Raw genomic sequence first — 26774 nt, 5'->3', positions numbered from 1 at the left:
TCTGTTTACACAGATTTCTAAAGAAATATATATGGAAATGAAAAACCATGGCAGTACTGATCCAACAGCATTATTTATTGGTCTTTTAAATCTATGTATCTAATGAAAACCAGAGAATAAAATCACGAAAGCATTGGAACACCTAATCTCACAATGTCTTGAACTTTTTATATTTAACCTGGTCTTTAGCTGGGGCAAAGCTGACTCAGTCAAGGCTTGAGCTGATGCACAGATCAAGGGAAAATATTTCAGAAATTACAGGCATTCTGCATTGTTTCTATAACAATCTGTAAGTAGAAGAGCTGCCATTTTTAAAGGCTGAACCTCTATTGGTTTATAATTATCGGTAACCAACATCAATGGCATTATCTCAGCCTGAAAGGAAAAAAGAGTCCCTGTATTAGACAGTTTTTAAATTAGAGATGGAACTCAAGGCTCCTCAGAATATCAGAAAAAGTGCTAAAACTCCAGGGCTTATCCTATCTGTTAAGCACAGGTGGACAGATGAGGTCCAAGACACAACACACAGAGGGCTGTAACAGACATCCTAGCAAACCATTGTATTTACCACTGCAGCATCAAAAGCTTGTTATCTTGAAAACAAAAATTGGAATTTAGTTGTTTCAATAAGAATTTAGCCACCTAATGAAATTACAGCACTGATAACACTTAGAAGCAATCCAAGTGGTCTTTAAACTTTCCTCATCTAAATATTACACGTCAGGTATTGCTCACTTTGAACATCAGCTTTTTTCCTTTTATTAGTATGAAAATCCAAAGTCTAAAGTCACTTGGAGAGATTTGCTCCATCTTCCTACTTCCAGTTTGAATGGTCAATAGTCAAAGTCTCTGTTCACAAACTGTCATGTCTGCTTATGCTGTCCACATTTTATCCTGACAGTACAGCAAAATGTTCAAGTAAATGTTTAAGTGGAACAAGAGAACTGGACTTTGAAAACTACTGAGCAAATGAATCAGTAGATTCAGTTTTTGGATCATCTATGGATCTTACCAGATTGAATGGAAGAGATCAATGCCAAATATTTCTTTTGTATCAGAGCTCAGAAAAATCAGTCTTTTGAGGACAAATTCTGATCCCAAATATACCAATGTAAATACACTCTATAACATATTAAAAAGTTTCCAGTCAAATCATTATGTCAGTTGTTATGCTTAGAGTTGGTGAAGATAGAAATCAGATGCTTTTTTCCCCTGCAAGGTACCAGTTCATACTTGTATGTATTTAACACCCACAGTTATCTCAACATTCTGTTTGGTCAGGTTTTAAAACCATAGACACTTACAGGCACACACACCACTCAACTTTGCATGAAGAGAGGAGAATGCAAGATTGTCAATGGTAACATGGAAGCAGCAAATTCATTCAGACTCTTCAATTTTATGCAGCAGCTGCATCCTACAATGTGCAGCTGTTCTTGGGCCCTAGGGAGCAACTGCAAATACATGTGCAGCCTCCTTGATTGTTAAAACAGTTCGATGACACAGCTATGCCTTTCACACAAATGTTTTAACACAGTAAAAAATTATTTATAATATCATGGCCCCAACTTTTACTGTGTCAGGGCAACTATTTAGGCTGAAGGGTTAGAGTTTATTTTGTGTTTATCGTTCAACAACCTATTGCATTTGAGTAGATTTCACAAGACCAATAAAAAAAGGGCTTTTTATATGGTACCTAGGAGTGATTAAACTCCAGCTTGTGTAGTAATGACCTTTAGCTCCACTCTTTCATGGCTCAGACTGGTTGCCCAACCACAGTAAGAATAACTTTTAAGCAGCATTCAGGGATATGCCACAGTTGTATGTTCATTGGCAGGTATCTAAAACACACCTCTGAATTCTGCATTCAGTAATGGAGCTTGAACAAGGCTGGAAGACGCACTCTTTAATTGCTTTTGCTCCCTTTTGGTCTCTTTCTTCATTATTCAAGAGTCAAGTGAATTGCACAAGGGGCAAATGATTACATTTGAAAGGTGTGTTAATCTGAACCAGTGATACTTTAGATCAGCAGAGAAAGTGGATTTAAACAAAGAAGGGAAACTATTGAGCTTTCTGTCACCTGTAACAAATAACAAAAGAAAAATCATATTGTCTCCATCTTGAAAACCCCATGCATGCAGACACTTCTGTCAAAAAGTAATAGTTTGAATAAATATTGAGCCATAACCTGCTCAGACTTCAAAAAATTACTAGTCTGTTAAAATTCATGGAACCCCTGCTATCCTACAGAGAATTCATCATGGCACTTGTCATCCATTTTCTTAATAATCAAGTTTTGAGGGGAAAAATTATTCTTTTCATTACCTGATTTTTTTTTTCAAATCTTATGAAAAAAACACCCGGTGTTCGTGGGTCTGCCTTCAACTCCTCATTTTCAGAACTGGAACATAGGTGATGTTTGCACAGCTGATTCAGGTTATTTTATGTCATTAGTTGTGTGCTTTGGTCATTGAGATCACAAACTACAGCATCACTGATTTGCAGACCACAAGGAACACAGATGATGTGCAGAGACAAGCCTGCACTACAGAACACAGCCCATTGTTTTTCAGGACTCATGAATGTGTTTTCTCACACCTGCTTTCAAAACAAGCTGAAAAAAGGTTACCCACTATTAGCAGTTCAGCAGGACATCTGACCAAGAGCCTCCCCTGCCGGACTCAAGGATGACCCACTCACTGTTCCAAGTGACTCAGACCACAGTTTTCAACAGTGAACTAATCAATAGTTTTAATTCATTAGGAATAAACTGTATAGGTGAAAGGTGACAAAACACCACAACTTGGACAAATTTGCTGTTGAAATGAGGTAAAATGCCATGTACTTTATGTACCAGAGAGAAAGAGTGGAGAAGGAAGAGCAGTTACAGCCTTATACACACAGCTGGCTCAGGTAATTGGCTTTGTTTCCTTCTCAAGTGACTCTGCTGCGCTTCCCCACCTTCCTCCCCACCCCCACTGCTCTGTGAAACACATCCAGGAGCCAAAACCACACATGGTGTCAGTCACTCCACATCTTTTGAGATGATGATGCAATATCCACTTAGGCTAAACGGGGACCTGCCCAACTACTAATTATTAGTATCTGTTGCATACTTGTAAAAACCTTGAATCAAATGCATTGTTTCCCACATGCAAGATGCACTACAGACAGAAGCCAAGAGACTTCAACATTGGTGTCACGTCCTTGCACCAAATTTGGAAAACCCGCCTAAGAATTTTCTTTCATCCTCCGTAAAATGGCATTTTCTAAAACCTAAGAGGAGGTTTGAACCACAAGGTCTAGAATGCTGTGTTGGCTCAGGTACTTTCACTTTTATTCATATCCACTGATAGAGGCAGGTTGTCTTACACCAAGTGAGAATACTTAAGGTCTTAAGTGAAAAGTGTATTAATTTATTCTTCAGACAAACCAGACCTAGATCAACAAAAGCTTTATTATCTTGACCAGTCACAGAATCACAGAATAGTCTGAGTTAGAAGGGATCCACGAGAATCATCGAGTCCAACTCCTTACCCTGCACAGAGCCATTCCCAAGGGTCACACCAGGTGCCTGAGAGCATTATCCAAACACTCTTTGAGCTCTGTGAGGACTGGTGCTGTGACCACTTCCCTGGGGAGCCTGTTCCAGTGCCCAAACACCCTCTGGGTGAAGAATCTTTTTCTAATATCTGAACTAAACCTCTTCTGACACAGCTTCCATTCCCTTGGGTCACCAAACAGAAGAACTGCCTGTCCATCCTCTCCCAGTCAAGAGGAAGCTGTTCCCCTGTCTCCTCCACGCTGAACAAACCAAGTGCTCTCAGCAGCTCCTCATATGGCTTCCCCTCAACGCCCTTCACCATCTCTGTTACCCTCCTTTGGATGCTCTCTAAGTGAGTGCTGAAAGGACTTTGCTATTTATCTCTTGGATCATGTGCAGAAAATGTCTTCCAAAGATCATATCCACAGCTTTTGGAAGCAAAGCCAGGAAGTTCCAACTGCTAGCCCAGCCTTCATACCTCACCCCACAACAAGTACTTGTCTTTCTCGCGCAGCCTTAAGCACAGGTGCTCTCTTATTCCCATTTCAGATAGAGAGGAAGGCAAAAAAACCCAAACCAAAACCACAGCTGTTTAAATCAACACAAAAAATCTCTCACAAAACAGGCTTGGCCTACTTGGCAGTTGAGCAAGTGCACTGACCTTTGCACAGTGTCAAAAGGGAAGGGGCACCATGGTGAGATAACCAGCCCCCATACATCCCAAAGGGGCTGGGAGCCCTGACCCCAAAGGAGTGGCTACTTCACAGACCCCTGGAGCTGCAAGGGAAACCCATGCCTCAACAGCTGGACATGTTATGGACAGGACTCTGCACAAAGCATCTGGTGAAAAATACTGCAATATGTTTGCTTGCTCAAAGTGCAATCTAAGAGGCTCCTTTTCTCAGTGAAGCAAGACTTATTCAGTGCCCCTGCACACCTGGAGTAAATGAGAGCCCAATGAAAAGCCCAGGGCTGCAGCTTTCACAGGGCTGGGGTTAGTTTTCACAATGCACTGCTCTCTTCTAACGCTCTTGTGCAAGACTTGTATGTTTAACAATTCTAACCAGCCAAAATTGCTCTTTATATTTGATCAGGAATAATTTTTTTTCTTACCTTTGAACCTGTTGCAAGGCAGGTTCAAAGGTTACTTGGGTGCAGTGTCGCCTGTTTATTAAAGCCACACTCTGATGATTCAGGGCTTAGTCCTGCCACGGGAGCTGGGGAAGCACCACTGCAGCTGGGGAAGAACCAACCCTAGAACACCCCTTGGGACTTGTAAAGCAGCAAAGGAAGCAAGCTGTACCTCCACCCTCCTCCAGCACTGAAGGAAGGTAAGAAAATCCCTCCTAGTCAGAGCCTGTGTTTCCCAAGTCCTGGGCTTCCTGCTCCTGCAGAGAAATACTGCAAGTGGGATAATAACCCCAATTTGTTGCAATACCTGGATCCAATGCACCATTCTTATCACCCTGTGTGCTGTTAAAGGCAACAGCTGGATGTTATTAAAGAAGCAAGTCTGGGCTCAGGGTGGCATACAGGGAAATCACAGCTTGCATGAGAGCAGCCAGCTGAACACTCCCTGTTGCTATAGGCTGGCTGGAAGTAGAAACCTGTCTACAGTCCAGGCTGAAGCAATTTTCTTATCAATTTGTTAGTTATGCCTATGTAAAGATACAGTGCACAAAGTAGCAGTGCCAGGCTCCCACTCACACTAATGTTTAAACTAGGTTCCAAAAATATAAGAATATTTGCTTTCACAGTTTCACAAGCAGTAAAAGGCTGCAATATGCTAGGTCATTTACATGCACAAGCTTATTGGCAACATTTAATACAACAGAATCTAGCTTAATCCCTAACTAGGAAGATAGAAGCTGGCTATAATTCCTTTTGGAATGGTTTAAAAGCCCCTATCATAGGGTATGGCACACCAGACTGTTGCCATTGCCTTGGTACAAATGCTTGTTCTAGCTACAGAGATGGAGCCTTCTCCAAGCTCTTGTTGTGTACAGAGAGGGTGGTGGAGACAAAGATCAACCTGAAATCAAGCTGCAAGCAAGAGAACTGGAAAAAATCATGCTGCTCTTCCAAGTCTTAAAGCAGCCCATCTCCTATCCCTACCTCCTTTCCTGAGGAACTCGCTTGTACTCTGAGAAGATAATTTCTATTTCAGCGCAGTTATTCTGCTTTACAAAGCCGGACACGGCCCTTGAAAAGCAGAACAGAGCAATAAAGAATTGTTGTGTTTATAGCATTAAGAAAACAAACTGGAATTTTAAAATAATTCAAATGAAGTGAGCTCACACCTCCCACAAACTCACAAAATTTAAATCTAAGTTTTGAAGGGACAACAGAGTAAATGGTAAATGAAGACAATGCTTTCCTTTCACTTATTTGCATCCTCTGCCATTTCCTATATATAGAAAGGTTATTTTGACATCTTGGGATAACAAAAGTTCATGTTTTGCTATGACCTTAAGGTTTGTTCCAAAAGCTCACCTGATTCATCCTCTATGCAAAACTTTTTTGGCAGTGACAACAGAAAGGAAACAACATGAACTCGCCATATGCATAAGCTACCTACTGCTCATCTTACGTCACTAATGGGTATGATGGGTGCAGGTGTAAATTTTATATACATGCACAAAGAGAAGCAAAGGCTGAGATTCATAACTCTGCTTTGCTTTTTGACAGAAAATTTCTAGCAAAAAAAGATCTGTGCCTTTCAAAAAGCTGGAGTTTATTCAAATAATTTATGAAAAATTAAAAGCCTCAATATTTGCATGTCGCTTGTTATGTGTAACTGGGGAAGAGTGTCATCTGTATTCTAATTTATGAGCATTGAACAGAAATGATCATTAAGGAGAAGCATTCCTATGTGCATCCTTTAATCCAATTTATGTGATACCCACTGAGCCCAGGCAATAGAGCTCTGGGTCACATCCTGGGCTCCTGGGAGGGCAGGTAGGACCATGCTGTGGGCATCTTCTCCCACCCTGCAGCAAAGTGAACGCACCTGAGATACCCAGCACTGCTGTCCAACAGCTGACCAGTGTCAGGGCAAACTCACTGCTTCTTCTCTTGCTCCTGGAAAAACAACAGCCCGAGGCCAGATATCAGAAGGGGGAAAAAGCTAAGTAAGGCACACAGAGTGGGTGCTAATGGACCTGGCTGGGCTGGGAGCCTGGCCTTGTCTCCTTTCTATAAGCACAAATGCCCCCTGACAGGCACTACTCAAGCTGAAGCTCATAGCCTCTCTGAAATGCCACAGGAAGAGGTCTGGGAAGGAAAAGCCAAAGGCAGAGGAGTTTCATGAAGAAAAAGCTATTTCTTTTTGTGCTCAGCTTACAGGAGAATCAGTGAATCAACCCTCAGTTTCCCTAAAAGATACCTAGGTGGCTAAATAATGCCACAACTACGTGTAAGTTAGCTCTACCTGAATAGTATAAAGATTACAGCAGCAATAAAAATATAATTGCAATTAATAGGGGCTACGTGTTTTAGCAAGCCAAGGTCCAGTACAGGTTTTATTTTGGATACAAGTACATGCTGTGTTAATTCCATCTTAGCTTTACAGTTTGGCTAGCTAAGCAGATTACTCTGAAATCATGCAGCATAGGAAAACTGTCAGATGGGGAAACTCCGAACTGGAGAAAACAATTCTAAAATCTGAGGTTAAGTCAATAGAGAGATAGGTGAAGTTGCTGTCTTCCCATCCCTCCAAACCTACTGTGAAATTCCAGTTATATTAGACAAGCATTGAAGAGAAAAAGGGAAACTGCAACAGCTATAAACTTATAAATAAAGAAATAAAACTGTGAAATAATTTTTAAAAATCTATGTCACAGCAGAAACAAAACTGAAGCTTGAAACAGGATTCATTGTTACCTGGTACAAATAATTGCACCTATGTATGTCTATAACAGAACAGAAAGAACTAGCTAGCTTTTTGGGGAAAAAAAAAAAAAAGGAAAAAACCCAACAGCAGCAACAAGAAAACTAACATCAAAACCAAATAAAACAAAACCATCAGCAGCAATCCAGCCCACCAGCAAGTCCATTGCAGCAGTATATGAGAGATGCTGTAGTCAAAACATTTTGTTGGTATTACAGGCTACAAAGCTTTGCTCACCATAACATACATGCAGCTACAGAGAGAAAATTGCTATTGTTGAGAATACAGCTTTATACATAGAAAAGATAATAGCAAACAGCTTAGAAAGAATAAACTATAAATACAATTTTAAAATGTTTTGGTTTACTTTTCATTTAGGTCTACTTCAAGCTGTTTTCATTAACAAACAAAAAAGCTCAATTACTTCCTCTTGTGTGGGTGGATTGTTGGGGTTTTTTTTGGTTTATTTTTTTTAATCACTCCAGTTTCCCCATGCAAGTTCCTCCCTTAAAGCTCCCCTCCCAAAAGTGCCCAAATTGATTACTAATGTGCTTCTCTTCTTGCTGATTTATTTAAACTGGGGACAAGAAAGTGGCTGTAGTTTTTGACATGAGTGTTACCTAAGTGGTGTTGGTTTTGTACTGTGCTACTGAGGTTCCCTTTTACTTAAGAAGAGGTTGATTTCCAACCCTATATTCAAAATGGAAGGTGCCTTTACTCACTAGTTCTCATCTCTATACCTGCTCTGCCAGATTTTCCATGTAAGTAAGGAAGTTTTACTGTATTTGTTTTATTGCTCATGAGTTTGCTTGTTGTTACTCACATGGGCTTTAGTAAATCCAATGTGCAAGTGCAGTGATTAGATGCAGGGTTCAAGATAATGAGTTTTTCAGGAGCCTCCTAGGAAATCTCTGGTAGTGTGCTATCAGTTAAATGTGGACCTTGGGCTGAGTTAAGTTCAGATATGTGTTTGTTCTTTGCTCTTCATAATTGAAGTGCTGTGATAATATGAAGTAATGGACATTAATAGCTAGAAACTTCAAGTGCTACCTTTTCTCTGTGTGGCTAAGGTGCCTAATGATAATATTCTAATTTTCTTAGCAGTTCTATGTGAATTTTCAAGTCGAGTTTTAGTCCTTGCTCTTAAAACCATGCCCTATCACTAGAGAAAACTTCCTATTAACATAGTTTTGATGCATTAATGCACTCTTTTTGAGGCACTTCTTGCATTTTTGCAAGAAGTGAACCTGTATTATCTAATAGGATAAACAGTAACAGAATCACAGAATTTCTAGGTTGGAAGAGACCTTTTAGATCACCGAGTCCAACCCATTTTCTAACACCTCAACTAGATCATGACACCAAGTGCCACATCCAGTCTTTTTTTAAACACATCCAGGGATGGTGACTCCACCACCTCCCTGGGTAGATGATTCCAGTATTTGACCACTCTTTCTGTGAAAAATTTCGTCCTTAATTCTAGCCTGCTATACTGACTGTATTTTAAATTCTTAAAAGCTTCAAAGGGCTAATTGTGCATGTTTCTGAGTAGTTAGTTTCAAAGAGAAAATTTGTTATAAAGACTATATGAAATATTGGCTTTTCAATTTATCTGAGAAAATAACTTTTAGTACTAAGTAGTGTCATGATGTTGTTGACCTCCTGATGGAGAGACAGTAATATCCAGCACAGTAAAATTCCTTATTTTAAAAAAATGGTCTTTCTATTTAAACATACTGAAAGCTTGAGTTCAATTGATTTCATCAGCAAGGCTCAGAAACCACAGCACTCTGCTTCCTGAAAGTTACTGAGGCCTCAGACCTTCCCACCCTCTAGCAGGGTGTTTCTCAGCTAAGATCAAAAGGTGCTTGAACTGTTTGGCTCTGACTCTCTGAAGAGGTACTCTAAAAGCAAAGCCTCACTGAAGCATATCCTGGGCTTAATGCAGGTTACTGAGCATTTTGCTTTGTTTTTTGCATGGTTCTGCTCAGAAATCACTGCTGAGTTTTTGTGCTTTAACTTCCCTCTGGACGCTCTAAGTTAGATGTTCCTAAACCCTGTGGAACACAAGACTCCAGCTGCATCAAGGAGGAATATGTAATACAAAGTTTCCAAGGATAAGAACTGGCAAAGTGGCTCAGGTCTGCAGGACGACACCAGGCAAGAGCTGCACTGTGCAAGCAGATGGAAAGAGTGAGTTGCTGATGGTTAAGTAACTAATTAGTGTAGGTGGCTGTACTCCACTTTTCCTGCTTGTAAACAGTCAGTGTTGCCTTGCTAATGATGAGAAAAAAGATGTCATGATCATGCCAAAAGCTTAGGCAAACTTGATGCAAAGTACAGAACTGCAGAAGACATTCTCCCAGGCAGTGCAGACTGTTGCTTCCAAAACTGTGCAAGTATCAGAGGGTGCTTTGTTGTCCACAATGCCTTGCAATGGAGATGACACTGATTTTTCTTCATATTTATGTAATCAAAAGTACAAAGATCAGCCACTTTCCAGTGGAGAGAATCTCACGTGGAGAGCATAGAGAATAACTTGAATTCCTTTTAGGTAATGAAGGAATAGCTGTAAAGGGGGAGGTACAGTAGAAATGAGAATGTGTACTCCTGAACTCAAGGCTGTAAATGGTATCCCTGTAATCTCTTCTGATAAAAATGAAGCCTTTGACTCTGGAACTTAGTGCATCTTATCCCTGACCATTGATCAGGGCAGACAACCTAAGTACACTTTCAACTGTCCAGCATCTTATTGCACAAGAAGCTTAACAGGTGGCTTGAGACATCCTCTTCATTTTGTGTCCCTGGGAGCTGAGCCCTCAGAACTCAGGGGTTTCAGACACTTCACCTCTGACCCCTCTGAAGTTGAGAAAGGCAACTGGTGCTCAGACTTACCCTGCAGTGGAAGTGGGTGTCTGTCCAAAATGCTCTGGTTTTTCTTGTTCTGCACTGTTTTCACTAAATTGATGTAGATCAGGTATTATGTATGCACAGGGCACTTGGATTTGTGGGATGAAGTCTGGTTGTAGCTGTTCCATAGCACAGATTTAGGCTGCAGCTCTTCTCTCACTATGGACAGGAAGGTCTATCAAATACAGATCCCTGTCCTCTCTCTGGCTTTTCTGTTTTGATGGCAGCAGGATTAAATGGCATTTGGATGATGCCAGAGGTGATAAATTAGCAGCTACTTGGACTGACAAATAGTTACAGTAAAAGCTCTAGGCATAGGAAACAACTGTCCTAATTGTGGGAATTGAGACAAATTTGCTGACAATCTCTTGCCACAGCCTGAGTAACACACCCTATGTGCTTTGACTGAAGAGACTAAAGCCCTTTTGTGGAAATGTTGTTGGAAAGTAAAAGAAAACATGGTCACTATTCTATTAATAAAGTAAAGGTGTTGAAAATAATTTTTCAGATATGAAAAACATTGCTTTGTATTACCTAGATCTGTGTTTTTGTGCATCTGTGGGGTTTTTTTTATGCAGCACTAACCTTACTATCTTTAAAAGGTATATATGCAAAGTCCTGCATATGTAGTCTCAGTCAGGGCTGTAAGTGGGCTAATGAAGACTAAAAGTTACTGAAAACACCCACCAAACCCTAGAAGCTAATGAGCATATAACACTTCCCATACCTTAAAGAAACTTGTCACCAGGTCTTTCTTTAAATTAAAAATTCATTCAAATATAATTGAAAATCATCCTTGACTACCTATAGGTATGCTGGGAGGGCTACAATGGGATTAAACTACTGCCTCATCTTTCCCTCTTTCTTTTTATGCAAGAGGTTTGTGGAATCAATTCAGAAACTGAAGGCAAAAGTTTTGCTGTATTAAATGATCATTTCTTGATTAGGTGTTCTCTCTGGACTTTGAGTTCTTTGCTCCAAGCAAAAAAATCATATCCTTCAGGGTTTGATGTTCAGTCCTCTTACATGTCCAGGTACAAAGTACTTTGCATGTGAGTCAGTGAGAACAGGGAAATACCCGGATGGAAAAATTTTCAGTGACTTGTCTACTACTGCATGGAGCATTTGGGGTTACTGGGTTCTCTGATCCTTATCACAAAAAGGTCAGAAAAGTGTCTTCTGTAGATTTTCTGTAAGTCCATGTAACAGACAGTAGCTATTTGTGACAACTGCTCTGGTCTGTCTGACCTAGTCAGACAGTGTTAATGGTAAGCCATATAAATAAGTTAAAGAAGAGGACTTGGTGCCATAAATAAGATAGTTTTGTTTCTTGCCTCTAGCATGATACTTTAAAAACAACCTATCATTCATGGGTTTTGGGAAATTGTCTTAAAGTACTATTAAAATAAGCAGATGAGAGCACACTTTAGCCAATAAAACTGGTCCAGCTGTACAGGCCTGTGGTCTCTCTGGTTACTGCATATAGCTCTATTCTCTCACTGCTGATTAAAAAATGACCAGGGAAGAGTCATGTGAAATGCAGTAAGTGAGAACTACTTTGTCAGTCTAGAAAGCTTCCAACATACAAATGGTGCAAATGTGATTTGCTCTGTCATTTGGATTTAGTAGTGGGCTCTGAGCTAAAGGAGTAAAGTTTTTATATTCCACGTTTCATGATGGAGAATGGAGATGCCTCTACCTAGCTGCCTCAGTGCTCATGCTATAAAAAAGCGTCGGGCTCATGTTAGTGAAAGAGGAAATATAAACCACAAACCATATGCAGTTTAATCACTGCAGAAAGCTGCTTGCTAACTGCTCCATTAATGGTCCAGATATATAAAGTGTCAAGAGCAGCTGATTACCAAATTCACTTAATTAAAAATGTTCAGTTTTCCAAACCAAGCAGTGCTAAACCTAAACTGATAAGTAGCTTTGTCCTGAATGTAAACTTGATCAGCAGACCTGGATTTAGGGTCTGCTTTTCTTTTTTTTTTTTTTAATCCAGGCTCAATTGATAAAGGTCCAAAGGGAGATGGGTGATATGCTGTGATACAAACAGGTTTGTGCTCCCACAGGATCAATATGCCCAGTGACTGGAATTGTCTATCAGTAGAGAGTCCCAAGGGCAGTTCCTGCCTTTCAGGCTGTAGCACAATCTTTTTGGACTCTCAGTACATGAAGCCAAGGTCAGGAGTTTGAAGGACACGTGGCAACTAAGGTTTAGAGTAGGAAAGAGGACTAGGGAGTTGGTATTTCTCAGATATGTAGGTGATGTGCATCTGGCAGCTTGGACTAGCTGAAAAGCCTCTGAGGTACCCTTTCTTATCCAGATGCAGGGCAGGCAAAGCATGCCTTTTTTACCAGAGAACACACCAGGATTGCTGATTAACCCTGCCACTGGGAACTACAAAACCGTAAAACAGATAATCTACACTGGCACTGGCAACTACAAAACTGTAAAACAGGTAATCTAAATGAGCACTCTGGGCTCAGACACCCAAATTCTGACTTCAGATCCTGTCTGAACTTACTATTGGTTTGTAAAATACCTTCAGCTTCTTTGGAATTATAGTTAAAGGGTAACTGGAACTCATTGCATCAGGACTCTTGGTATTCTTGTACAGGGATTTAGTTGATAGCTGACATATTATCTCCTGATGGGGTTCCTTTGATTCTGTATGAAGGAGTTTGAAAGAGTGTTGTTATTCATCTTGCAAAGTGTGAGGTGGTGTGTCCTGCATAGATATTTAGACACTAGCAAATACAAGTTGCTGAGATCTGAGCTGATTCAGATAGAAAGCAGTCTTGGCAATTTAATCTTAAAACATGTCAGAACATTCTGGAGATAAAATTGCTTGTTTCTAAGGAAGAAAGCTCAGGTCTCTGTGTCTCATAAAAAGCATCTGCATTCTTAGATTTTGCTTCCCTGTCCTTGATGGAAGATACCCTGGAGAATGCAAGCAGCAGAATTGTTTCTGTATTTCCCAGTTAGACTTCCATTGCCCACATTGACATCCAGGTCACCACTTCCTAATGGAAAGCAACTTTCACAGTTTTGATTTGTGCTGGTTTTATTTGGCTGACCACACTGTCACTCTCTGCAATATTTGTCTGGCATGACCTGTAAAAGCAGCTGAGAGTGAATATACTGTTTGTCCTGCAGTCATATATGTAGGTATATGAAACATGTAATTTATCAATACCCTTCCTATTTCAGCAAAACCATTTCCTATTGAACACTAACAATATTGAGAAATTTTCTTACTTCCACAATTCACGTCACTGAACCATAGCCATTTCTTAGTTATACTTGGGGAGACAGATTTGGGAAATTATATACTGGCTTTCTTCAGGCATATTTTTTTACTTAAGGATGGAAAGAATCTGTTCCTTGTCTGACTTCATCAGGCTTCAGCTTTCTGTGGAGGTGGATGCAGTATAGATTAAGATTTATGGGGACAGGTGACTTAAGATCTCTTAAGAGGCTTAAAACATTGCATAAGTGTGCTTCACTATTGTACCAGGGCTCTCCAGGGGCAAACTGCTGAAATGATTTGCAGTATTGTTTAACAAGCTACTTAAGTAACCATAGCTCATAGGTAATTAAAGCTTCTAACTCAAGTCTACTAAACCTCCTATTTGTTTCAGGTTCAGCTCTGGCTCCACTGATCCAGTACAATGATCTGGATACTTCAAGTGTTGTTCTCACCGCTCCCAACACCAGCATTGATCAGTCTCATTGCATTTGGAGCTGTCATCTTCCTGTGGGTGATAAGCAGGCCAAAACCCCTCTTACCTCCCGTTGACTTGAACAAGCAGTCGATAGGAATTGAGGTAATACTTTCTCTGCTTGTGGGCATGGTCTGTTTAGGAGCTTCATTACTGATCCATTCTGACTCTGGGTGTCAGTGGAAGCTCTCCTGTCCTATGGCACAGCCTTCTCTCCCAGGTGTACAACTCAAAAGCACAGTGGGGAGATGGGAAATCTTAAGATGCTAAGATGAGAAACAGCAGCTTGTTCCAACCAGAGCTGGGTGGAATTTTTACCAGATGGCTTTGGCTGTCACTGACTTTCCTGTATTTTCAATGCACTGCATCAGCTTTGAAACTGGTACTAGACTTCATGTAATAAGGGAAGTGGTAGCACTCAGTCAAGGCCTCTCAATAACCTGTAACTCAACATTAAGCTGGGCCATCTAGAAAATCACTCTGCATGTGACTGAGTAGATCAAAATCAGGAATGGAAAAAGATTTCCCTAACAATACAATGCTAGTGAAATGCTTTAAATGGGACTGATGAGAGAATGGCTGAGGAACAAACGATATTTTATCTAGTCTGCATTGTTTCATAACCATGCTCTGTTCCTAGGGAGGAGCCAGAAGAGCTGCACTCTTGACAGATAATAACCTGCTTTCTTATTACTTTGAAGATGCTAAAACCCTGTATGAAGTTTTCCAGAGAGGAGTGAGTATTTCTGGTAAGCTTTGCATCTGGTAGTTAGTACTTGTCTATCACAAATAAAATTTTTCCAAGATCCTTTTCCTTGTGTCTTGGCTGTGGTAATAATGCAGGCTAGCAACAGCTCTTGTAACCTTCTGTGGGGTGGAGAGACAAGTGACCATATTTCTCCCTGTCCCAATTTAGTACTAGTCTTATTTGGGAGACTGGGCAGGAACAAATCCCGGAAGCTGAAGATGGTAGAGTTCAGTCAAGAGTCAGCAGATACAGAGCATCAGAGGAACTGGGGGGGAAACACCTCTCCTTTGTCTTATGATGTGAGTTTTCCTGTGAAATTACTGCCTGTTTACAGCAGATATGAATTTGTGCATGTCACTTCACAAGTCCTATGCATGGAAATGTGTGATGGTTTGCAAGGTGTTTCAACCTCACATGGGTTGTGCAATCCAACAAATATCACCAGATCTTAGAAGTATTGCTTGTAAGGACAAAGTTAAAGTCTTACAACCTTGGTTTGGGCAAAGTGCTTAACTATGGACACTGACCTGCTCTCCATGCAGTTGCCTGAATGCCTGACAGCAAACATTTCCCACTTCAAGTGTTTAGTGTTATGCAACTCCAGTACTGAGCTTTGAAACTGCTTTTCTGAACTCTTTCATTAGGAAATGGTGACTGTCTAGGCTACAGGAAACCCAAGCAACCTTATCAGTGGCTGACATATAAACAGGTGAGTATTGTATATGACAGATGAATTAATTTGGGATTCTGCCTTGAAACACTAAAGTGGGGGAATAACTATCTTGCAGGTTTCAGACAGAACTAAATACCTGGGATCAGGACTTCTGCAAAAAGGATGCCAACCATCATCAAGCCAGTATATTGGCATTTTTGCTCAGAATAGGCCAGAGGTAAGCAACAAATTGTGTATTCTTTCCTAACTATTCTAACACCTTGGGATGAGAGTGGACTCTGTATTTAAACAGCTTCAGGCCACATCAGGAGCAATCATTTTTTCCTTCCCAATTCCCTTTTTACTGACTGAGCACATCCCATGCCAAGCATGTAATACAATGACCTCTCACAACTCTTACTCTCATGGATGTGCTCCTTCCATAACCCCCATGCCAAGTACATGGGCTTGTCAAGCTGTATGGAGTCTGTAGGCAATCCTGTCTTGAGGGCTCCTAGTTTTCATTAGTTGTGCTGTTTTCTCTTTTCAGTGGATCATTTCAGAATATGCCTGCTACACCTACTCAATGGTTGCTGTTCCACTCTATGACACTCTGGGACCAGAGGCCATTGTATATATTGTTAACAAAGGTAAATATTGACTTGCACTCTTTCATAAGGATTTTTCTAAGAAACTTTTTTTTTTGGGAGGGCTAAGTTCAAGGGAATTTGCAAAAATCAGAGTAGTTTTAACCTTACTGCTCTTACAGACATTTAGTGAAGCTACTTTGCAGAGCACATGATTCAATGCCTACAAGAATCCAGGGGGCTTTCTATGTCTCCTAGTGTCTTGATTGCAAGATCACTGAAGGATCTGCTAGATCCTGTGGATCATTCTGCAATCAGTGCTCAACTATTTGCTATTTGAGATTTTGCAATCTTGAACTCCCACACTGCCAGACAATCAGACAATGCAGACAGACTTGCATGTAAATTAAGACTAGATTTATATGTCTGTCTGTATATGTCTGTAGGATGAAAAGAGTGGAGGAGGGAAGGGTAAAGATTTGCCTAAATCTGTTTAATCTATCTGGTTATTGCACGTTCTACAAAAACAACATCTAGCAGGCCAACATGGAATAAACTGGCAAGGAAGTTAAATAAATCTTCAGACTTTCTTCCCCCTGTCTTAGGAGAGATATGGGGGAATAAATATCCACTGTTGTTACAGTGATCTGGTATCCATCCCAAAAATAGGATTTGCCAAGCAAAACCCCTTCAAGAGTTATGGTGATGAATCTTAGAAACAGGTGTTGTTTTGGGATTGATTACACAGCTGTAATTTACCAATCTAACTGGGAACTGGCAGGCTCAGGCAAATCCAGTTCCTCTGCTGACTTAAAGGAAAAGGCTTTTGTAACTGCATCTACAGGGAAGCTGAAGTATTAACTCACTATTTTTAGCTACCTCTTTCAATTGGGCCTTAATTTCTTTTGATTTAAGGAAGATGGCTAAATCTAAACAATATCATGGCAATACCAAAAGTTTCAATGCCCATCTTGATTATGAGCAATGATATTTCTTTTCAGCTCTTCAGCATTCCCCTCATTTTATATTGCCAGAACATTGGGTTTGCCCAATCAGTTGAGTATGGTAGGAGGAACTTTCTCAGCACTGTAAGCCAGCCACTGAATCCATATGAACAAATGCAAATGGCACCAAAACAATGTTATGCTCTAAAATTATATGCTGCTGAGCTGTCACTGGCCTCATGTCTTCTAAACAGACTTCTGATAATTTCTTTTCTGTAGCTGACATAAGCGTGGTGATCTGTGACACGCCTGCAAAGGCAGAGGTCTTGCTTAAGAACTGTGAGGACAAAAAGACCCCATGTCTGAAGATTATTGTTCTCATGGATCTCTTTGATAAAGAGCTCAAGGACAGAGGAGCTAAAGTGGGAGTTGAAATTCTGTCACTGCAGGAGGTTGAGGTAGGTGGATAAAGGCCTCTGTAATACTTTGCCAGCTTAAACATCCTGATCTTCTGTGGCAGCAATGACACTTTAATGTAAGCATTACCCAGTTGTCGTGCCTGTACCTGACATCTTAATGAGCAGTCATTTTGAAACTTGATATCTTTAGCTAAACAGAGTTGCAGAGTTGAAACAGTTGACTAAAGTTGTGCCCATGTGCTGTGAACAGCCAAGACTTGCTTAGCTTAATTTGTGATCCTGTTGTAACAGGATTTATTTGGCTTCTAAGCTGGCAGTTGAATCTAATTGGAACTGTAAGTGCAAATTACTGGCTGCTTAGACATCCCAACTAGGCTTAAGCTTGCATACATCTAAAGAGATGTGGCCTATCTCAAATAAAAGGAAACCTCTCCACTCAGGACTTCCAAATTCCTAAAGTAGTTCTGATCACTTTCCACACATTCACATGTGTCCTTTCCACACTTGCAGCAGACAGTTTTTCAGAGTTATGTGTATTCGATTCAGGAAGAGGTTTCTGTTTGAATGAGACAGAGTATCAAGAGGCAAAGTAGTAAAACAGGTGTTGCATTTGAAATGCAATTACCTATTCACCTATTGTGCACTATCTTAAGCTGTGTTTTTTCTCTAACACAGGAGCTGGGAAGAAACAACATCAGAGATCCAGTTGTAAGTATCTCTCTGATAGTATCAGCTATAGACTTGTAAAACTTGTCTCTGGAAAGACCTCTTGCTATGCTGCTAGTAGAGGAGGTTGCCAGATTTTTTTTGTGAACCAGAATTCCTGATTTGTCACAGTTAGGAATTGTATGTAGTTACAGATAACCATCATAATCCTCACGCTGACTTTATGTGGCTTTTTCTTTCTAGCCTCCTAAGCCTGAAGATCTTTCTGTTGTGTGTTTTACAAGTGGAACCACAGGTAAGAATTTATAGTGATGGTTCCTCAGTGAAAGAGCCCCCCCATGCAGCTTCCCTGCACAAAAGTAAAGAAATCCTATGAACATGGAAGTAAACCAGTAAATTAGAGCAATGTCAAACTGCTCTTGCAGTTTTACTTGGGATACTGTCATTACAAGTGAAGTGCACTATGATAAAGCTTCTTAAAACTGGGGCAAGAAAAGCCAAATTCATGTTGGCTTACCCTATGAAAAATGCAGCCTTAATGTTCAAGAGATTGCTTGTTCAACTGTGTATTTTGGTCCACAGGGGCTAAAGCAAAAATCTTGTTTCAGCATTCTCTATGCTACTGCCAATTGCTCTGCTGTTTCAGTATCCATCTCCTTTATGTAACAGCCATAGCTGAAAGCACTCAAGATGAGGCATATTTGTAATCTCTCATGAGAATAATTGCTGGGACTGAGCCTAGTACTGAGATAGTTCAAACTGAGCCAAACAAGACATGGGAACTGCCAGCAGAAGCAGTCAGAGCCACAGCTCACCTTGCTTGATCTCTCCAAAGGTAACCCTAAAGGAGCCATGCTGACACATCAGAATGTTGTTTCAAATGCTGCTGCCTTCCTTAGATGCACAGAGGTGAGCCACTCTCCAGGATATGTCCCTCAGTCCTGAAACCAGCTTAATGTGGATATTTTCTGTAAACCATTCATTCACTCCCAGAAACTGATGCTTTCCTAAGTGCCCCTTTTTCAATGAGACAATACTACTGCAAGAAACTTGGTTTGAATTGAACAAGAACTTGTACATAGAAGTTACTCTAGAATGAGTCAGTCCTAAATACCAAGAGTACTGAACTATCTACTTCAAGACTTGCCAAAACATTAAACTAATTTTGATTTAGTGTGGCTGAGTGACAGCTGCAAATCTTGAAGAGGTGATGGATGAGCCTGAGTTGCAGTCATTGGAAGTGTCTGTCTAAAAGTACTCAAACTGATCTCAATTTTATTTACTTTCTACTTAAAAGTAACTCAGGCAGGCACAGAAAATGCTAACCTACTTCTGCTTCCTTTCCCTCTAGAACACAATTGAGTGTACAAGTTCAGATGTTGTCATTTCCTATCTTCCTCTGGCTCACATGTTTGAGAGAGTTGTGCAGGTATGTACAGATATATCTATCTGAGCTTTTATAAACCAAATTATAGTAAAAGACATTAGCAATGTGTATGTCCTCAAAACCTATTCACACAATAACTTTCCTTATTTTGTAATAACTAGGCACTGGAAATCATGCTGCTTTTCATAGACTAATAATTATGGCTAGTGAAGGTAGGAATTCTGCTTGACTAAGGTTAGTCTGGTCCATTTTTAGACTGTGGTATACAGCTGTGGAGCAAAAGTAGGCTTCTTCCAAGGAGATATCAAGCTGCTAACAGATGACATGAAAACCTTGAAGCCAACGCTATTTCCAGTTGTACCAAGACTGCTCAACAGAGTCTATGACAAGGTATGTGAGCAATTTTAGCTGTGTTCTTTGTGTTCATATATCCAAACAAGCATACAAATACAAAATAGTAATTAATATGTCATAACATCATCACTAGTTAATTACCCCTTAGCAAGAGGAATTTTTTAGAATCCTTTCTGAGGAGATGGAAAGCATTCTGGGAGTATAAGAACAGCATATCCAGTCGTGACTGGGCTACGTTTGTTACTGTTAAGAAATAAAAACTTTGTTTACTTTTGTAATGCAAATGAATCAAGTGCACAGCCAACAGGATCCCAGTTCCTCAAAGCTATGGCTGTAGTGTTTCAGCATTAACATGAATTAGTATTGCCTTTTGGGTCACCTCCTAGATACTGCAGTGGTGAAGACAGGCCCTAGAACAGTGAAGTAAGATTTGGTGCCTCTTACAAAGGCAAGACTGAGATGTACAGATGTGAGTTAAACCCAACAGTCACTACTCCTTTTCCTTGCAGATCCAGAGTGGTGCAAACACCCCAGTAAAGAAATTCCTGTTAAAATTTGCTGTGTTTATGAAGACAGCTGAAATAAAACAGGGCATCATTCGAAATGACAGCATTTGGGACAAGGTTGTCTTCAAAAAAATTCAGGTAAGTTATTCCAAGTGTAAGGGAGCTAAGCAAGGTAATATTGGAGGAGCTGATGACTTCTTTTTCACTTGTAGGAAACCATGGGTGGAAGAGTGCGTATCATGGTGACAGGTGCAGCCCCTATATCTCCCTCTGTCCTGACATTTCTTAGAGCAGCATTAGGCTGTCAGGTAAGCTGAGTTTTCTTTAAAAGTAAGCCTTGTTTGACTATGCACAAATGAGTGACCAGTGATATAGCTGGGGTCCAGCTCAATGCTGTCAAGTCTCAGGCATTTACAGACTGCTTCATCTGAATTAACTGTAACAGGAAAAAAATTCTGCAGGGCTCACTTTAAACTACACTACCAAAAATACTAAGCTGTAGGCTTTAAGAAGAATAGAGCAGCAGAAATAGGAACATGCAGCACTCATAGTCAGGTAGCTGCCTCTGAGTTTTGTGGCTTATTCTGACAGTCAATGAGCTCCCAACATAGCACATTTGAGAACAGAAAATGAGGTGACCAAAGCAAAGTTTGAATAAGTGAACTTTAACATCTGGTCACAGCAATAAGATCAAGATATCTTAAAAGCAAAGGTTGTTTTGGCTTCCTTCCTAAGAAAACTTGAGCACGGGCACAGTCAAAACGGAGGCCTTTCACACCAAGGACTTGATGTTCAAGGAATACTCATCCTTTCTCACACAGATCTTTGAAGGTTATGGCCAGACTGAATGCTCAGCTGGATCCACTTTCTCAATGCCTGGAGACTGGACAACAGGTATGGGAGCTGAGACTTGTGACGTCTCCCAGAGCTGTCCACATAAAGGGCCACTCAAGCCTAGGTGCTGTAATGCTTTTAGTTTAATGAAAATTAAATCATGGGTACTCAAAGTGATTCTCGGTAGCAGCAGTCACCTGTCTGTTTAATAGGTACTAAAATTCTTGACTCAACCAGATGAGGAACCCCGGTGTAAAGTGTCATAGATCAGTTTAGACTTTGTCCCAGAATATAGGAAAGGAATAGAGAGAGCTGAGCAAACTGGATAGAGACTTCCCAAACGGCCTTAAGAAACTAGCTTGGTCTCTTAAATTATATGTTTTACTCAAAAATATTAGACGTGATACTTGACTATTTTCCTGAAGGACCTTGAAGATTTAGCTTTTATTTTAGCAATACTGGATATTCTAAATTCAGACTCAAGTCACCATCTTTGTGAACACAGTAATTGCAGAGCATAATGAGGATGAAATGCAAATGAATACCAGGATCTATGAGAGGGGGTCCTGAGGAGCCACGAGTGGTTCAGTGCTTCATGGCTGGTGTGGTAGATGACACCAATAGTGCTCTAAGCATCAAGACTTAGCTGCTATTTGTCCTACATTAACTGTCTGAAAATGGCATTGCAACAACTTGCTTGAACATTTGATGCCATACTCCTTTAAATAATGCTGGTTCATGTTAAAGCAGTGAACAAACCCAGTAAGTATCTACTATCATTGCAGCCTTTTTTGTTGTTGTTTTTTTTTTTTTTTTTTCCCTCTTAGGCCATGTTGGAGCCCCTCTGGCTTGTAATATCATAAAACTAGATGATGTGGAAGAAATGAGCTACTTCTCTTCTAACAATGAAGGCGAGGTAGGTACCATCTGCTGTGCATGTCAAGAAATACTGAAACATAAGACTTGGTGACTAACAGTGTTCTCTGCTTGCTATAGGTCTGCATTAAAGGACCAAATGTGTTCAAAGGTTATCTGAAAGACCCTGAGAAGACAGCAGAAGCAATTGATAAAGATGGCTGGCTCCACACTGGAGACATAGGGAAGTGGTTGCCAGTGAGTAGCTGGTTAACACAAATCATCTCTTGCATGTGAATTCTTGTTATTCCACAGTATTCTCTAAAGATGGAATTCTAGGATAAAAGTTTCTGCACAGTAGATTCACTAGGTAACTCCAGTCAAAGTTCCAAAGACCAGTTAGGTTACAGAATATCAAATAACAACTGTTAGGCCCATAATTAAGACTATTCTTCACTGTAGAAATAATATAACAAGGTGTCTTGGCTTCTGTCAGAGGAGAATAAAGGAGCTGTTGAATCATGTCCTGAGCTAACTGGAGAAATTACACAAACCCTTCTCTCTGTAGAAAGCAAAGACCAGTATGTGGTTTCTAGACTAGTTCCAGATGTGCCTTTCATACAACTAAACAAAGCCTGTTTATATTCTCTTATATAAGAGAGTGACTTGGAACTAATGACCTCCACTTTTTACTTCTAGAATGGAACGCTGAAGATCATTGATAGGAAGAAGAATATATTTAAACTTGCACAAGGAGAATACATTGCTCCAGAGAAGATAGAAAATGTCTATATCAGAAGTGCTCCTGTAGCCCAGGTCTTTGTACATGGGGAAAGTCTGAGGGTAAGTGATGTTAGGAGTATCCTGCAAGATTTCCTTCCACAACAAGTTCTGGATGATCAGGACACAAATGGATGCATGTACAAGAGTCCTTGAACAAAATCTGCTCCTAAGAGAGCTGTGTTTATAGGAAGATGTTCTCAGACCTACAGACTTGCCAAGTGAAAACTGGCATTGTTGCAAGCTGGGTAAAGGCTAATTACATACTTGTGTGGGATTAGCATGTCAGGTCACTTCTCTGCAGTTTAGATTCATAGAATAGTCCCCCCTGCAATAAGCAGGGACATCTTCAACTATATTAGATTGTTCAGAACCCCATTCAGCCTGACCTTGAATGTTTCTAGGCACTTGCCACCTCTCTGGGCAACCTCTGCCATTGTTTCACCACCCTCACACTTAAAAAAAACAATTCCTTGTATTTAATATAAATTTACTATCTTATAGTTTAAAACCATTACCTCTTGTCTTATTGCCACAAGCCCTACTAAAAATTTGTCCTCATCTTTCTTGCAAGCTCCCTTTTAGTTTTGAAAGGCCACAAAAAAAGTCTTCCTGGAGCCTTCTCTTCTTCAGGCTGAAAAACCCCAATTCTCTCAGCAGAATTCTTTCTGCACAGCAGAAGTGTTTCTCCATTCCTTTGCCACAGAGGTGTTACCAATGCTAGCAGAGGCCAGTCTTCAGTCTGTAAACAGCCAAAAGTTATTGCTGGACCATTCAGCACACAGAACAAATTGTGTCAGTACTTCAATTACTGCTGTCACAACTCTCAGTGACTTGCAAATCCTTGTAACTACCTTTGAAACTCTGAAAATGAATGGAAATGTAAATTTGACTTGTCATAGAAATACTGCCTGCAATCAAGCTCATAAAGACATTTAGTATGCCTCAGCTTGGTCTCAGCCTGACTATTTCCACTTGTTTTCAGTCTTTTCTAATAGGTATAGTGGTTCCTGATGCTGAGATGCTTCCAGAATTTGCAGCAAAACTGGGAGTCAAAGGTTCCTTTGAAGAGCTCTGCAAAAACCCTGTGAGTGGCATTGTGTTTAGTGGGTTAGAGACAGAATTTAATTCTAAGTCCAATCCTACATTGCTCTGAACTTTTTCTATTCACCTCTTTTCAGTAATTTGAACTGGTTTAATGCTGGGTGAGTCATGCAAGCAGCCTTCCAGCAAAAACTGGAACTGAGTATAGGTGTCTCTTGTTCCAAGGGCTATCACTGCTTCTTTTCCAGTGAGAAGAGAGACGTGACTCTGTAGTGGCCTTAATGTGAGAAATCTTGAATGTTGAAATATGTATTTTTGGCATCCTCAGTTGTCCCTGACTGGGCAAATTGTTATGGTTTTGAGCTGTAATGATGACAGCTTTACCCACTCTGCTTCTGCTGTGTTTCTTCTAGGCAGTGAAGAAAGCTATTTTAGATGATATGATCCAACTGGGGAGACAAGCTGGCCTTAAATCCTTTGAACAAGTGAGTACTTTCAAATCCTGCTTGTCACTAACAGCTGTATTGCTGACACAGTGGCTGGGAAGTCTCCATTGGTGCTACTGCCTGTTCCAGGAGGGGCCTGAGGCAGCTGCCCCTGACACCTGATGGAAGCAGTCAGTGAAACACTGGCTGCCTGTCCCTATACCAGGAGACCAGGGGCTGTGAAGGGCAAGCATGGCAATTGCCAGGAGATGGAGTGGAGGCTCACAACAGGCTGTAGGGGCTGTTCTGGAATTCCACCCTCTTGCTGTGTCAGCCAAAAAAACAGTTCAGTTACTGGATCTCCTGGGACTGAATTTCTGCCCAAGGAAGCTGGAAAGAACTATTGTTTGTCTTCTAATGATGTGTCATGCACTAAATGATTTTCTTTTAATAGGTTAAAGACCTGTACATCCACACAGAGTTGTTTTCTGTAGAAAATGGACTCTTGACGCCAACACTGAAGGCAAAGCGAGGAGACGTTGTTAAATTCTTCCAGAAGGAGATTGAGGCCCTCTATTCATCTACTCAGGAATAAATAGCCAGTTTAACTCAAACTGCATGGAGTAGCTGAATCTGTGACACTACATGGCCTGTGGTGAAGACAGGCTTGAGTGGAGGGGAACAGGAACTTAAATAAATTTAAGTTTGAAAAATGACTTGTGGATGAAGATGGCTGTAGTATAACTGACAACTCGCAGTGTTAACATCCTGTGGGACTGAGCATCAACTGTCTGGGCTAAGCCACAACTTTCATCTTTCTTGGACTGTGACTGAAATGCTGTAACATGCAAGAACCCTCAGCCTTTAAAAGACAGCTGTATGCACTTCTCATTGTCAAAAGCAAATCTTGTTTTCCTGCTGAAACTACAAACTCCACTGTGACCCGTTGTGGACTGATCTGCAATCAGACTGAACACAGTATGAATTCATGCTAACATCTGTTTAGCAAACACAGAAGTGAATTTCCTGTTCCTAGCCCTGGACCACATGGTACAAGTTGTTAATAATGAAAATGAGTAATCATTTGCAAAATACATTTGTCTACAGCAAATGTTCATTCTTTAGGAAGCACTGGATTAGTTTTTGCACATTTTCAAATGAAATGGCAGTGTTAAAGCCTATACACTTACGAATTTGAGCCTAATAAGTGTAAAACTTTAGCTGTCAATCCTAAGGTTATAGGATGCAATAAATTGAGACTGCACAATCAAATTAAAGCCTGTGTGAACTACTTGTGGCTCTGCTGCAATCACATTGTTGGTTGGCCAGCCTTGCTGCCTAGCTCTGTAAGGCTGCAGCTAGAACTCAACTCCTGCAGAACATGAACTTGTTCCCTATGCTGTCACTGGTCAGCCACAGCTCCAGCCATGAGGCAGTAATGCAGCGTAGTCCAGGTTTGTTCCTGCAGTCTAGTTGCTCCTCTACCAACTTTCTTTTCCTTGTCTTCAGCTTAGGCTGAGGTGAAAGAATGAATTTACCACAGGAAATAAGATGTGAGATTTTCTTGTGTTAAGCTCCTGCTTCAGAAAATGATTTAAGCAAGATGAAAACTTTCTTATGTCTTCCATCAGTCTGTGCTGTCTCTGCTGAGAGCTCCTCCCTGTCCCTGCAGTAGTCAGCTCTAATAGTTCAAAAGGCAGTGCTAACAAGGATGCAACATGGGGAAGGTGTATCTGCAGCTTTCCTAGGCCAATTCTCTTTGACTGTAGACAAAAATTGTTTTCCCTGTCTTGTTCAGACAGCTAGTAGTTTTTTCTCTCCCTCTTTAATGCTCATGCTCAGCCATCCCAAAATGAAAGTAAGATTTATCAAAAGTCATCCCAAAATGAAAGTAAGATTTATCAAAAGATCCCCCTCTTGCTGTTAGGCAGCTCTAGCTTTGACTAGTAAAAACAACTGACCTAATTCTGTTTCTAGTCTGGGCCTAAAGACCTTGACATCTTAGGGTAACCATTGTGTCACTTACTGTGCTTGTCAGAAATGTGAGGCTATAAAGGCATCTTTGAAACTGCATGTAACAACGCTGTTTATCTTTCCTATGCTTTCCTTAAAGCAATGTGACATGACATCAGTGGCCTAATCTGTCTCCCCAGGGGAGACTGGGGAGGAAAATAAAAAGAAACAAGGAAGAAGAAATATATCCCAGAACTGGTTGAGGACACAAAAATGAGCAAGTTATTTGGCAAGAGTAAATCCAGTGCAACTGAGACCTGCAGAATCGAGGCTGAATCCTGTGATGCCCCCTGCTGCAGGGCCTGGAAAGTACTTCTGTTGATACAATAAAGTGATGCTTCCCTGAACAGATATGCTTGGAGGGCAAATGGCACTGCCTCAACAACAAAATATATATAGCAATTCAAGTGTAAATTGGTTTTATATTGGTCTCTTGTGTGCCACTTCGGCCACATGAACTGATTTTCAAAACCTCTCAACCTGGCTGA

General features: G+C 40.6%; 1 protein-coding gene across 1 annotated transcript; it reads left to right on the top strand.

Moving 5' to 3' along the window:
• Positions 1 to 4751: 4751 nt before the first annotated feature.
• ACSL5 (acyl-CoA synthetase long chain family member 5) lies at positions 4752 to 25550 on the top strand. The gene is made up of 21 exons (XM_059477251.1): positions 4752 to 4875; positions 13992 to 14177; positions 14713 to 14821; positions 15465 to 15529; positions 15609 to 15710; positions 16023 to 16122; positions 17283 to 17461; positions 18098 to 18130; positions 18332 to 18383; positions 18924 to 18997; positions 19440 to 19517; positions 19731 to 19865; positions 20339 to 20473; positions 20548 to 20643; positions 21157 to 21229; positions 21997 to 22085; positions 22166 to 22282; positions 22724 to 22867; positions 23790 to 23891; positions 24262 to 24333; positions 24728 to 25550. Exons 2-21 carry the CDS (start codon positions 14022 to 14024, stop codon positions 24866 to 24868), a joined length of 2052 nt encoding a protein of 683 aa, XP_059333234.1. The 5' UTR covers positions 4752 to 4875; positions 13992 to 14021; the 3' UTR covers positions 24869 to 25550.
• Positions 25551 to 26774: the final 1224 nt, after the last annotated feature.

Source organism: Ammospiza nelsoni, chromosome 8, assembly GCF_027579445.1.
Source record: "Ammospiza nelsoni isolate bAmmNel1 chromosome 8, bAmmNel1.pri, whole genome shotgun sequence".
NCBI classification, from domain to species: Eukaryota; Metazoa; Chordata; class Aves; order Passeriformes; family Passerellidae; genus Ammospiza; species Ammospiza nelsoni.
Note: the sequence above shows the minus strand (reverse complement) of the source record. Positions and strands in the feature narration are given on the sequence as shown.

What these genes read in the sequence shown, in the direction of transcription:
- ACSL5 (XM_059477251.1), top strand. Translation starts at nt 14,022, where the DNA reads ATGATCTGGATACTTCAAGTGTTGTTCTCACCGCTCCCAACACCAGCA. An exon ending in CCTTCCTTAGATGCACAGAG is followed by an intron (nt 18,998 to 19,439) that starts GTGAGCCACTCT and finishes CTTTCCCTCTAG; the next exon opens with AACACAATTGAGTGTACAAG. An exon ending in TACATGGGGAAAGTCTGAGG is followed by an intron (nt 22,868 to 23,789) that starts GTAAGTGATGTT and finishes ACTTGTTTTCAG; the next exon opens with TCTTTTCTAATAGGTATAGT.